Source organism: Mirounga leonina, unplaced genomic scaffold, assembly GCF_011800145.1.
Source record: "Mirounga leonina isolate KUSES-001 unplaced genomic scaffold, KU_Mleo_1.0 Mir_114, whole genome shotgun sequence".
In the NCBI taxonomy this organism is placed as follows: Eukaryota; Metazoa; Chordata; class Mammalia; order Carnivora; family Phocidae; genus Mirounga; species Mirounga leonina.
In genome coordinates, this window is record NW_023270265.1 from 23,308,917 (window position 1) to 23,322,020 (window position 13,104).

At 40.6% G+C, this 13,104-nt stretch overlaps 1 protein-coding gene across 1 annotated transcript; it reads right to left on the minus strand.

Annotated features, from left to right (window-relative positions):
- Nucleotides 1–7,634: 7,634 nt before the first annotated feature.
- LOC118020766 (eukaryotic translation initiation factor 1-like) lies at nucleotides 7,635–8,212 on the minus strand. Its single transcript, XM_035020583.1, has one exon. It carries the CDS (start codon nucleotides 8,148–8,150, stop codon nucleotides 7,809–7,811), a length of 342 nt encoding a protein of 113 aa, XP_034876474.1. The 5' UTR covers nucleotides 8,151–8,212; the 3' UTR covers nucleotides 7,635–7,808.
- Between the last annotated feature and the right edge of the window lie 4,892 nt (nucleotides 8,213–13,104).

Below are 13,104 nucleotides of genomic sequence, written 5' to 3' on the forward strand. Positions count from 1 at the left end.
AAGGGCATTTCCTCCTAATATGTGACTTATGTTTTCATTCTCTTAACTATCTCTTACCAAGAGCAGAGATTTTGCACTTTGAGTAGTCCACATTTATCTATTTGTTCTTTTATGGCTGTGCTTTTGGTGACATTTCTAATAAATCTTTGCCTAACCCCAAGGTTACAAGTATTTTTTCTATGTTTTCCTCTAGAAGTTTAATAACTATAGGTTTTACATCTTGATCTATGATACATTTGGAGTTAATTTTTGTATATGATATCAAATACGATTTGAAGTTCATTTTTTTCATGAAGATATTCAAGTTGTCCTAGCAACATTTATTGAAAAGACTATCCTTTTCCCAATAAATTGTTCTTGCACCTTTGTCAAAAATCAATTGTCCATATATGTGGAAGTCTGGACTCTCTATTCTGTTCATTGATTTGTCTGTCTTTAAGCCAATGCCACATTGCCTTTGTTACTGTAACTTTGTAGTAAGTCTTGAAATCAGATAATGTTACCAGAGTCATATTGTATAAAATGTGATAATATATATTAAGGGAAATAAAAATAAAGAAAGTAAATTCCTCTTCTTCCCCTCTTCTGCACATATTGGGGAGCTTATTTTTAGGAAAATAATTTGAAAGAAAAAGAACTTTAAGAACTTTATCTTAAAACATTTTATAACAATTTTTCCCCAGCCGATAAAACAAACAAACCAGGGTTATATCAAGGGTAATAAAAACGTAAACTAGTTTTTCCCCATTCTGCATATTCCCAGGGGTTTACTTATAGAAAGTAATTTGACACAGAGAGAGATTTAATTATTTAAAAGTATTTTATGACAAATATTCCCCCAACAAAAATGTGGAAATGTAAATGTTCAAAACTAGAGAAATTATTGTCAATTATGTCATCTCTACATGATGGAATTCTACAGTTTTTAAAGATTTAAAGACTCATGATGAGAAAACGACTTATAAAACATCAAATTGATATGTGTGTACATTTGATGAACTAACATCAAAGTTAAGTAGAACGCAAATTGGTGTGTACATAAGCTGTGATCACAACTCTGAGAACTTCGCCCAGGGAGGAGGGAGAGAAAGTTGGTTGCTTTTAAAAGCTGGAGGCAGAAATCCTCAGAAAGTGAGCTGTCTTTGCTTTGCCACACACTTTCTAGGCCCTCGTGGTCGTAGCAATCTGGAGCTCGGGGCTGGCCCGGTTAGAGTGAGATGAGTAATACAGCATTGCTCTTCCAATAAAGACAGATGGGGAGAGTCCAAGATGGCAGAGGAGTAGGAGACCCAGATTTCATCTGGTCCCAGGAATTCAGCTAGATAGCTATCAAACCATTCTGAACACCTATGAACTCAACTGGAGAACGAGGAAAAAAAATAGCAACGCTCTGAACAGAAAAGCGACCACTTTCTGGAAGGTAGGACATGCGGAGAAGTGAATCCGAGGCGATAGTTGGGAAGGTAGACCATGGGGGGAGGGGACCACCCTCAGCTGCTTCTGGCAAGTGATAGAGCAGCAGAGCACAAAATCGGAACTTTTAGAAGTCGGCTCTGCTGAGGGACATCACTCCAGTGGCTAAGCGGGGGGTGGAACCCTCTCTGGGACCAGACCAGGGGTGCCCGAGTGCAGCAGAGCTCCCAGTTATCAAAGCAGGGAAGCCGGCTGCAAAGACGGAGCCCAGGCACGGGCTCTCAGCTCAGGGTTGCCATAAACCATGATCCGTGGCACAGTCGGGCCACTGCTCTCTGAGCCGGGCCCAACAAGTGGCAGAACCTGCCAGAACCACCCCCCCGCCTTCCTCGTCTGGAAGGAGTGGCCCAGGAGCACTCTGCAGGAATCTGCTGGGTTTGGAGACTCGAAACAGGGTCTGTACCTGAGATGGAAACGCTTGGTCACAGGCCGGGTGAGCACAGAGTGCACCAGAGACCGGGGAGAGGGGAGTGACTGACTGCTTTTCTCTGAGGCGCACTGAGGAGTGGGGCCCCAAGTTCTCGGCTCCTCCAGGCAGAGATTGGGAGGCCACCATTTTCACTCTCGGCCTCCAAAGCTGTAGGGAAAGCTTGCAGGGAACAAGAGCTCTCGAGAGCAAACCCGAGCAGATTACTTAGCCCGGACCAGGCAAGGGCGGGGCAATTCCGCCTCCAGCAAAGACATTTGGGAACCACAGCAATAGGCCCCTCCCCCAGAAGATCAGCAAGAACAGCCTGCCAAGGCCAAGTTTACCGATCAATGAGCGCTAGGGGAATACTGCACATAGAATTCATGGCTTTTTCCCCATGATTCTTTAGTCTTGCAAAGTTAACTTTTTAAATTTTCTTTCTTTTTCTTTTTCTTTTCTTTTTTTAAATTTTTCTTCTTTCCTTTTTCAACCAACTTATTGTATCAATTCCTTTTTAAAAATCTTTTTTAATTTTCATTTTCACAGTCATAGTCTATCCCTTCGTTGTATATAACCTTATTTGTTGTATATATATAAGTCTTTCTTTCTTTAAAATTTTGGGATGCAGTTTCTTCTAACAGACCAAAATATGCCCAAAATCTAGTGTATGGCTCTGTTCTATTCACCTGCCTGATCACATTCGTTCTTTTTTTTTTTTTTAATTTTTCTTCTTTCTTTTTTCAACCATTATCAATTCCTTTTTAAAAATCTTTTTTTAAAGATTTTATTTGTTATTTATTTGACAGAGAGAGAGATAGCGAGAGCAGGAACACAAGCAAGGGGAGTGGGGGAGGGAGAAGCAGGCCTCCTGTGGAGCAGGGAGCCCAATGTGGGGCTTGAACCCAGGATCCTGGGACCATGACCTGAGCCAAAGGCAGACACTTAATGACTGAGCCACCCAGGCGCCCCTAAAATCTTTTTTTGATTTTCATTTTTACAGTCATATTCCATCCCTTCACTGTATTTAACCTTATTTTTGTATATATGTTTTTCTTTCTTTAAAATTTTGGGATGCAGTTTCTTCTAACAGACCAAAATACACCCAAAATCTAGTGTATGGCTCTGTTCTATTCACCAGCCTGATCATTTTTTTTTTCTTTTCCCCCCAGTTTCGGGTGTCTTCTGATTTGTTTAGTGTATATTTCTCTGGGGTTGTTGTTACCCTTTTAGCATTTGTTCTCTCGTTCATCTATTCTTCTCTTGACAGAATGACAAAACGGAAAAACTCACATAAAAAAATAGAACAAGAGGCAGTACCAACTGCGAGGGATCTAATCAATATGGACATTAGTAAGATGTCAGAACTAGAGTTCAGAATAACTATTATAAAGATACTAGCTGGGGGGCGCCTAGGTAGCTCAGGCATTAAGCTTCTGCCTTTGGCTCAGGTCATGATGCCAGGGTCCTGGGATCGAGCCCTGCATCAGGCTCCCTGCTCTGTGGGAGGCCTGCTTCTCCCTCTCCCACTCCCCCTGCTTGTGTTCCCTCTCTCGTGCTGTTTCTCTTTCTGTCAAATAAATAAATAACATTTTTAAAAACAAAAGTAAAAAAAAGATACTAGCTGGGCTTGAAAAAAGCACAGAAGACACTAGAGAATCCCTTTCTGGAGAAACAAACTCTAACCAAGTCAAAATCAAAAAAGGCTATTAATGAGGTGCAACCAAAAATGGAGGCTCTAACTGCTAGGATAAATGAGGCAGAAGAGAGAATTAGCGACATAGAAGACCAAATAATGGAGAATAAAGAAGCTGAGAAAAAGAGATAAACAACTATTGGATCACAAGGGGAGAATCTGAGAGGTAAGTGATACCATAAAACAAAACAATATTAGAATAATTGGGAAATAGAAGAAGAAGAAAGAGAGGGGCAGAAGGTATTTTGGAGCAAATTATAGTGGATAACTTCCCTAATTGGGGGAAGGAAACAGGCATCAAAATCCAGGAGGCACAGAGAACCCCCTTCAAAATCAATAAAAATAGGTCAACATCCCATCTAATAGTAAAACTTAGAAATCTCAGAGACAAAGAGAAAACCCTGAAAGCAGCTCAGGACAAGAAATCTGTAAACTACAGTGGTAGAAACAATAGATTGGCAGCAGACCTATCCACAGAGACCTGGCAGGCCAGAAAGGACTGGCATGATATATTCAGGGTACTAAAGGAGAAAAATATGCAGCCAAGAATTCTTTATCCAGCTAGGCTGTCATTGAAAATAGAAGGAGAGAGAAAAAGCTTCCAGGACAAACAGAAACTAAAATAATTTGCAATCACCAAACCAGCCCTACAAAAAAAATATTGAAAGGGGTATCTAAGAAAGGACAGAACCCAAGAGTAACATAGACCAGAAAGGAACAGAGACAATATACAGTAACAGTCACCTTACAGGCAATACAATGGCACTAAGTTCATATCTTTCAATAGTTGCCCTGAATGTAAATGGGCTAAATGCCCTAATCAAAAGACACAGGGTATCAGACTGGATAAAAAAAAAAAAACAAGACTCATCAATATGCTGTCTGCAAGAGACTCATTTTAGACCCAAAGACACCTCCAGATTTAAAGTGAGGGGGTGAAAAACCATTTATCATGCTAATGTACATCAAAAGAAAGCTGAGGTGGCAATCCTCATATCACACAAATTAGATTTTAAACCAAAGACTGTAATAAGAGATGAGGAGGGACACTATATCCTACTTAAAGGGTCTATCCAACAAGAAGATCTAACAATTTTAAATATTTATGCCCCTAACATGGGAGCAGCCAATTATATAAGCCAATTAATAACAAAATCAAAGAAACACATTGAAGATAATACAATAATAGTAGGGGACTTTAACACCCCCCTCACTGAAATGGACAGATCATCTAAGCAAAAGATCAACAAGGAAATAAGGGCTTTAAATGACAAACTGGACCAGATGGACTTCACAGATATATTCAGAACATTCATTCCAAGCTACAGAATACACATTCTTCTCTAGTGCACATGGAACATTCTCCAGAATAGATCACATCCTGGGTCACAAATCAGGTCTCAACTGGTACCAAAAGATTGGGATCACTCCCTGTGTATTTTTGGACCACAATGCTTTGAAACTCGAACTCAATCACAAGAGGAAAGTTGGAAAGAACTCAAATTGTGGTGGCTAAAGAGCATCCTACTAAAGAACAAATGGGTCAACCAGAAAATTAAAGAAGAATTTTAAATTCATAGAAACCAATGAAAATGAAAACACAACTGTTCAAAATCTTTGGGATGCAGCAAAGGCAGTCCTAAGAGGAAAGTGTATAGCACTACAAGCCTTTCTCAAGAAACAAGAAAGTTCTCAAATACACAACATAACCCTACACCTAAAACAGTTGGAGAAAGAACAGCAAATAAAGCCTAAACCCAGCATGAGAAGAGAAATTATTAAAAATCAGAGCAGAAATCAATGAAACAGAAACCAAAAGAACAGTAGAACAGATCAATGAAACTAGGAGCTGATTCTTTGAAAGAATTAATAAGATTGATAAACCCCTGGCCAGACATATCAAAGAGAAAAGAGAAAGGACCCAAATAAATAAAATCATGAATGAAAGAGGAGAGATCACAACCAACACTGAAGAAACACAAACAACTACAAGGACATATTAAAAGCAACTATATGTCAACAAATTAGACAATCTGGAAGAAATGGATGCATTCCTAGAGATGTATCAACTGCCAAAACTGAACCAGGAAGAAATAGAAAACCTGAACAGACCCATAACCAGTAAGGAACTTGAAGCAGTAATCAAAAATCTCCCAACAAACAAGAGCCCAGGGCCAGATGGCTTCCCGGGGGAAGTCTACCAAACATTTCAAGAAGAATTAATACCTAGTCTTCTGAAACTGTTCCAAAAAAATAGAAATGGAAGGAAAACTTCCAAACTCATTTTATGAGGCCAGCATTATCTTGATCCCCAAACCAGACAAAGACCCCACCAAAAAGGAGAATTACAAACTAATAGCCCTGATGAACATGGATGCAAAAATTCTCACCAAGATACTAGCCAATAGGATCCAACAGAACATTAAAAGGATTATTCACCATGACCAAGTGGACATTTATTCCTGGGTTTATAGGTCAACATCCCAACATCTAATAGTAAAACTATTTTTATTCCTGGGCTGCAAGGTTGGTTCAACATCCGCAAATCAATTAATGTGACACAGTACATTAATAAAAGAAAGGACGAGAACCATATGATGCTCTCAATAGCTGCAGAAAAAGCATTTGACAAAGTACAGCATCCTTTCTTGATTAAAACTCTTCACAGTGTAGGGATAGAGGGTACATACCTCAATACCATAAAAGCCATCTATGAAAAACCCACAGCAAATATCATTCTCAATGGGGAAAAACTGAGAGCTTTCCCCCTAAGGTCAGGAACATGGTAGTGATGTCCACTATTACCACTGCTATTCAACATAGTACTAGAAGTCCTAGCCTCAGCAATCAAACAAAAAGAAATAAAAGGCATCCAAATCGGCAAAGAAGTCCAACTCTCACTCTTTGCAGATGATATGATACTTTATGTGGAAAACCCAAAAGATTCCACCCCAAAATTGCTAGAACTCATACAGGAATTCAGTAAAGTGGCAGGATATAAAATCAATACATAGAAATCAGTTGCATTTCTATACACCAACAACGAGACAGAAGAAAGAGTGATTAAGGAATCAATCCCATTTAAGTTGCACCAAAAACCATAAGATACCTAGGAATAAATCTAACCAAAGAGGCAAAGGATCTGTACTCAGAAAACAATAAAATATTCATGAAAGAAATTGAGGAAGACACAAAGAAATGGAAAAACGTTCCATGCTCATGGATTGGAAGAACAAATATTGTGAAGATGTCAATGCTACCTAGAGCAATCTACACATTCAATGCAATCCCCATTAAAATACCATCGACTTTTTTCACAGAAATGGAACAAATAATCCTAAAATTTGTATGGAACCAGAAAAGACCCTGAATAGCCAGAGGAATGTTTGGGTTTTTTTTTTTTTTTTTTTTTCCTGAAAGGAAGTTTTAATTTAAACAAGGGTTTAAATACATTACATAACATTAAAACTGAAGGAAAAAATAAACCAAAACCAGTCTGTTACTTCACACGGCATTGGACAGCTGTTGCTAGGAAGTTGCAAGCTCTACAGCTAGCTACATGACTGATACATCAGTTTGAAGTTTGTTCCCTTGTCAAAAGTTTAACTCCTATGAAGGTTGGCCTCACATTCTGGTGTTTGGACATCAATTAGCTAGGATAGGAGTGGTCAAAAAGACCTTGGTGGCAAGTCAGATGTCCTATCACCTCACTAGAGGGAAGGTGGCCGCTTGAAGCTCTGCCCACCTGGTCAGGTTGGAGACACCAGGGATCTTTCTTGGACTACCAATGACTCCCTGTAGCAGCACAGCTGTGGTTGCTGTCTTATCCCATCCTGTCCTCTAAGCTTCACCGTGTGCTGTTCAGGTGGTGACATTCTCTTAGGGCAGGGAACTCTGAAGAGGGAGAGCTGAGGAACTTCTGGCCAGACATAGCCATCTGTGATCTTGGGGCTCTGGGCTGGATGGAAACATCACATTACTGCTTGGTTTCAGCCCGGACACTGCCAGGCACCTACTGCTTGTTCTCTGTTTAAATGAGGGACTTCAAGACTAGACAGCATGGCTCTTTTCAGTTTATTGCATGAAGGAGTTACACTAGTCCAAGTTAAAAGCAGACCCCAAAAGGTTACATTATACAAGCTGTGAGGTTTTTAAACTTGTGACAAGGGACAGAAGGGAAATTCTACTCATCGCAAGGAAATCCTCACTTAAGCTTCAGTGAGCCAAAAGCACCTAAAACCCATGAACCTTCAGCTGGTTGTCCTTAGCCAGTCCAATCTCTACCAGGAACTGGCATATGTTCTTGCGCTGGTCACTCTGTAGCTGAATTACTTCTCCATATTCTGGATGCGCAATTACAGTACCATTGCAGGCTAATTTCTTCTTAAACGCCTTCACTAGTTTCTTTTTATCGTAATTATCAGCAATTCCTTGGACAGTAGTAAGCGTCTTCCTGCCGTTTCTCTGTTGAATTCTTATGTGGTTATAATCCTCAGTGCCAGCAGGAAGCAGATCATCACCCTTACTTGCATCAGCAAAGGGGTCGAAAGAGTGGAGGTTCTGGATAATGGACATATGATATGATTCCTTTTCCCCGGTGAAAACGGCCTGTGGAAGGCGGCGGCGGGAGAAGGCGGGCTGGGGAGGAACCCTCCTACACTGTTGGTGGGAATGGAAGCTGGTGCAGTCCCTCTGGAAAACAGTATGGAGGTTCCTTAAAAAGTTGAAAATAGAGCTACCCTACGACCCAGCAATTGCACTACTGGGTATTTACCCCAAAGATACAAATGCAGTGATCTGAAGAGGCACCTGCACCCCAATGTTTATTGCAGCAATGTCCACAATAGCCAAACTATGGAAAGAGCCCAAATGTCCATCAACAGATGAATGGATAAAGAAGATATGGTATAATATACAACCGAATATTATGCAGGCATAAAAAAAAATGAAATCTTGGGGCACCTGGGTGGCTCAGATGGTTAAGCGTCTGCCTTCAGCTCAGGTCATGATCCCAGTGTCCTGGGATCGAGCCCTGCATCAGGCTCCCTGCTCAGCGGGGGGCCTGCTTCTCCCCCTCCCTCTGCTTCTCCCCCTGCTCATATTCTCTCTCTCTCTGTATCTCTGTGTCTCGAATGAATAAATAAAAAAATCTTAAAAAAAAAATGAAATCTTGCCATTTGCAACGATGTGGATGGAACTAGAGGGTATTATGCTAAGCAAAATAAGTCAATCAGAGAAAGACAATTATCATATGATCTCACTGATATGGGGAATTTGAGAAAGCAAGGCAGAGGATCATAGGGGAAGAGAGGAAAAAATGAAATAAGACTAAACCAGAGAGGGAGACAAACCATAAGAGACTCTTAATCTCAGGAAACAAACCGAGGGTTGCTGGAGTGGAGGGGGAGGTGGGAGGGATGTGGTGGCTGGGTGATGGACATTGGGGAGGGTATGTGTTGTGGGGAGCACTGTGTATTGTGTGAGACTGATGAATCACAGACCTGTACCCCTGAAACAAATAATACATTTTATGTTAGTAATAATTTTTAAAAAGCTAAAAAAAAGAAAGAAAGACAAAGTTTTAAAGTTGTAGGGCAAATGAAAGGGGAAGAGAGAGCACTGGGCAGAAGCTGGTGAAGATGAGCAGTGAAGTCAGAGAGGGAAAGGTGGGCAAAAGGGTAGGAGGCTGGAGACTTCCAGAGAAGAAATGGCCCATGAAAATGTTCTAGGAACAACTATGAGGCAGAAGTGCAGGAGGGAGGTAGGAAGAGAGAATAAAAACAAGTGTGCCTGGAAAACTGGTAAATTGGGGATTTCCAAAAGACTGACTTTTGTGTTATAAAGATAAAAAGTAGAAGATAAGGGGCACATGGCTCAGTTGGTTGAGCACTGACTCTTGATTTCAGCTCAGGTCATGATCTCAGGGTCGTGTGATTGAGCCCTGCATTGGGCTCCATTCTCAGCGTGGAGTCGCTTGAGATTCTTTCTCCCTCCCCCTCTGTTCCTCTCCCTACTTTTGTGCTCTTTCTCTCAAATAAGTAAATAAATAAAATTTTTTTAAAAGTAGAAAATAAAATTGCTGTTATATTAGAGGGATGAACATGACTGAAGAAAGTTTTCAAATTCAATTTGTATCTATTCATCTATTCCTTTTGATTAGAACAGTTTAATAGAAATTTTTAGCATCTAGTGTATCTCTACTCATGATTTTTTTTTTCATGAATTTCTTGGCCTTTCTCTGATTTCTCAGACTTTGTTTCTTCCATACAGACTCCTGAATGATTTAGTCTACTTCCCCCTAGTGTATCCCCCCAAATCAATGAATGAATGGCACAGCAACATAAAAAACAAATCTAAATATATATCCCAAACTTAATAACAAAACTGGTATTTTAATTCAGTAGGGAAAGTATGATTATCATGGCTGGCATAATCGACTCTTCATCTGAAAGAAAACAAAACTAGACTCCTTCATGCTCTGTACAGAAATGAATTCCTAATGTACCAAAGATACAAGGTTTTTTACAAAATCTGGTAGAAGAAAATTCAGGGGACTATTTGTATAACTTTGGAGGAAAGGTGGAAATTAAATGAGGCAAAAAAAATCCAAAAACCATCAAAATATTCATGTCTATGTCAATTTGAAAAATTGAATGGAGGGCGCCTGGGTGGCTCAGTTGGTTAAGCGACTGCCTTCGGCTCAGGTCATGATCCTGGAGTCCCGGGATCGAGTCCCGTATCGGGCTCCCTGCTCGGCGGGGGGTCTGCTTCTCCTTCTGACCCTCTTCCCTCTCGTGCTCTCTGTCTCTCATTCTCTCTCTCTCAAATAAATAAATAAAATCTTAAAAAAAAAAAGAAAGAAAAATTGAATGGAAAAATAAACTATAGAAAAAAATACTTTTTTAAAAAAATTCAATTAGCCAACATATGATGTAGTGTTCAATGATTCATTAGCTGCATATAACACCCAAGAAATAGATAGTTAAGTCAGTCGGAAAAGCATGGGACTGTTGATTCTGGAGTCATGAGTTTGAACCTCACATTGGGAATAGAGATTACTTAAATAAATAAAACTTTTTTAAAAAAAATTAACAAAAGGGGATGCCTGGGTGGCTTCTCCCTCTACCTGCTGCTCCCCCTGCTTGTGCTCTCTCTCTCTCTCTCTCTCACACACACACACACACAAATAAATAAATAACAAGAGAAATACAAAAGTTTATTCTGCAAACACAAAACATTGCTGAAAAGAAACTAAAGACATAGGGACGCCTCAGTGGCTCAGTCGGTTAAGCGTCTGCCTTCGGCTCAGGTCATGATCCCAGGGTCCTGGGATCGAGTCCCGCATCAGGCTCCCTGCTCAGCGGGGAGCCTGCTTCTCCCTCTTCCTCTCTGCCTGCCTCTACCCCTGCTTGTGCTCTCTCTCTCTCTGACAAATAAATAAATAAAATCTTAAAAAAAAATAAATTAAAGACTTAAATAAATGGAAAGGTAGCTCATGTTCATAGATCAGAAACTTAACATTGGGGCGCCTGGGTGGCTCAGTCGTTAAGCATCTGCCTTCGGCTCAGGTCATGATCCCAGGGTCCTGGGATCGAGTCCCACATCGGGCTCCCTGCTCAGCGGGAAGCCTGCTTCTCCCTCTCCCACTTGCTGTTCTCGCTGTCTCTCTCTGTCATATAAATAAATAAAATCTTTAAAAAAAAAAAAAAAGAAAAAGAAACTTAACATTGTAAAGATGGCAATAATCTCCAAATTGATCTGTAGATCCAAAGCAATCTCTATCCAAGTCCCAACCGGCTTCTTTGCAGAAATTGACAAGCTGACCCTAAAATCCATATGAAATTTCAAGATCCCCTCACCCTTTATTTTCAATCTTGGTGGGGGGAAAAAAAAAAAAGAACAAACTGGGAAGACTCATACTTCCTGATTTCAGACCTTACTACACAGCTACAATAATCAAGACAGTGGGGGGGTGCCTGGGTGGCTCAGTTGGGTAAGCGACTGCCTTCAGCTCAGGTCATGATTCTGGAGTCCTGGGATCAAGTCCCGCATTGGGCTCCCTGCTCAGCAGGGAGTCTGCTTCTCCCTCTGACCCTCTCATGCTCTCTCTCTCTATCTCATTCTCTCTCTCAAATAAATAAATAAAATCTTAAAAAAAAAAAAGAGTGGGTATAAACATGAGGACAGACATATAAATCAAAGGAATAAAACTGGGAGCTCAGAAAAAGAACTCTTACATCTATGGACAATCAATTTTCAACAAGGGTGCCAGGACCATACATTGAGGAAAGAATAGTCTTTTCAACAAATGGTGCTGAGACAACTGGACATCCACCTATAAAAGGATGCAGCTGGACCCCTACTCCATACAATATACAAAATTTAACTCAAGGTAGATCAAAGATATAAAGTTACAAGACTCTTAGAAGAAAATAGGAATGTAAACTTTCATGACTTTGGATTAGGCAATGATTTCTTAGATATGATACCAAAAGCATGAACAAAAAAATAAATTGGGCATCACCAAAATTAAAAATATTTGTGGTTCAAAGGACACCATCATGAAAGTAAAAAAGACTATCCACAGAATGGAAGAAGATATTTGCAAATTATATAACTGATAAGAGTCTAGTGTCTGGAATAAGTATATATTTAATTTTGTGAACATATAGAATACAGTTATAACTGACTTAATGTCCTTCCTAACATCTGAGTCAGTTCGAGTTAGTTCCAATTGGTTGATTTATCTCCTCATTATAGGTTGTATGTTCCAGGTTTTCTGCATGCCTGGCAACATTTTTGGATGCCAGACATTGTGTCCTTTACCTTGTTGGATGCTGAATATTTTTGTCTATCTATAAGTATTCTTGAGATTTGTTCTGAGGCTTACCTGAAATACTTCAGCCCTTTCAGATCTTGCTTTTAAGATTTGTTAGGTAGTTCTTGGGGCACCTGGGTGGCTCAGTTGGTTAAGCGGCTGCCTTCAGCTCAGGTCATGATCCCAGGGTCCTGGGATGGAGCCCTGCATCAGGCTCCCTGCTTGGCGGGGAACCTGCTTCTCCCTCTTCCTCTGCTGCTCCCCCTGCTTGTGCTCTCTCTCTCTCTCTGACAAATAAATAAAATCTTAAAAAAAAAAAAAATTGTTAGGTAGTTCTGGAACAATGCTCAGTCTAGAGCTAAGTATTCCCACTAGAGGGCAAGACTCTTCTCTGTACGCTACCCAAGGCCCCGGGAATCTTGAAGTTTTCCAGTCTGGCTGCTGGAACAGACACTATTCCTGGCCAGTGTAAGCAGCAGGCACTCCTACCTCTACTCATGTCAGGGGGTTCTTCTCCTGCCTCAGGTGGGGAGTTAGTTTCCTCACCTGTATGCGCTGATCAGCACCCAACCCAATGTTCAAAGGGCCTCTCTGACTATGCCCAGAGTCACCTCTCTTTGCAGCCCTTTCCTCTCCAGTACTCTGTTCAGTGGCCTTAGTTGCCTTGGTCTCCCCAGACTCTCGGTTTTATCTCCTTAACTCAGAGAGCTT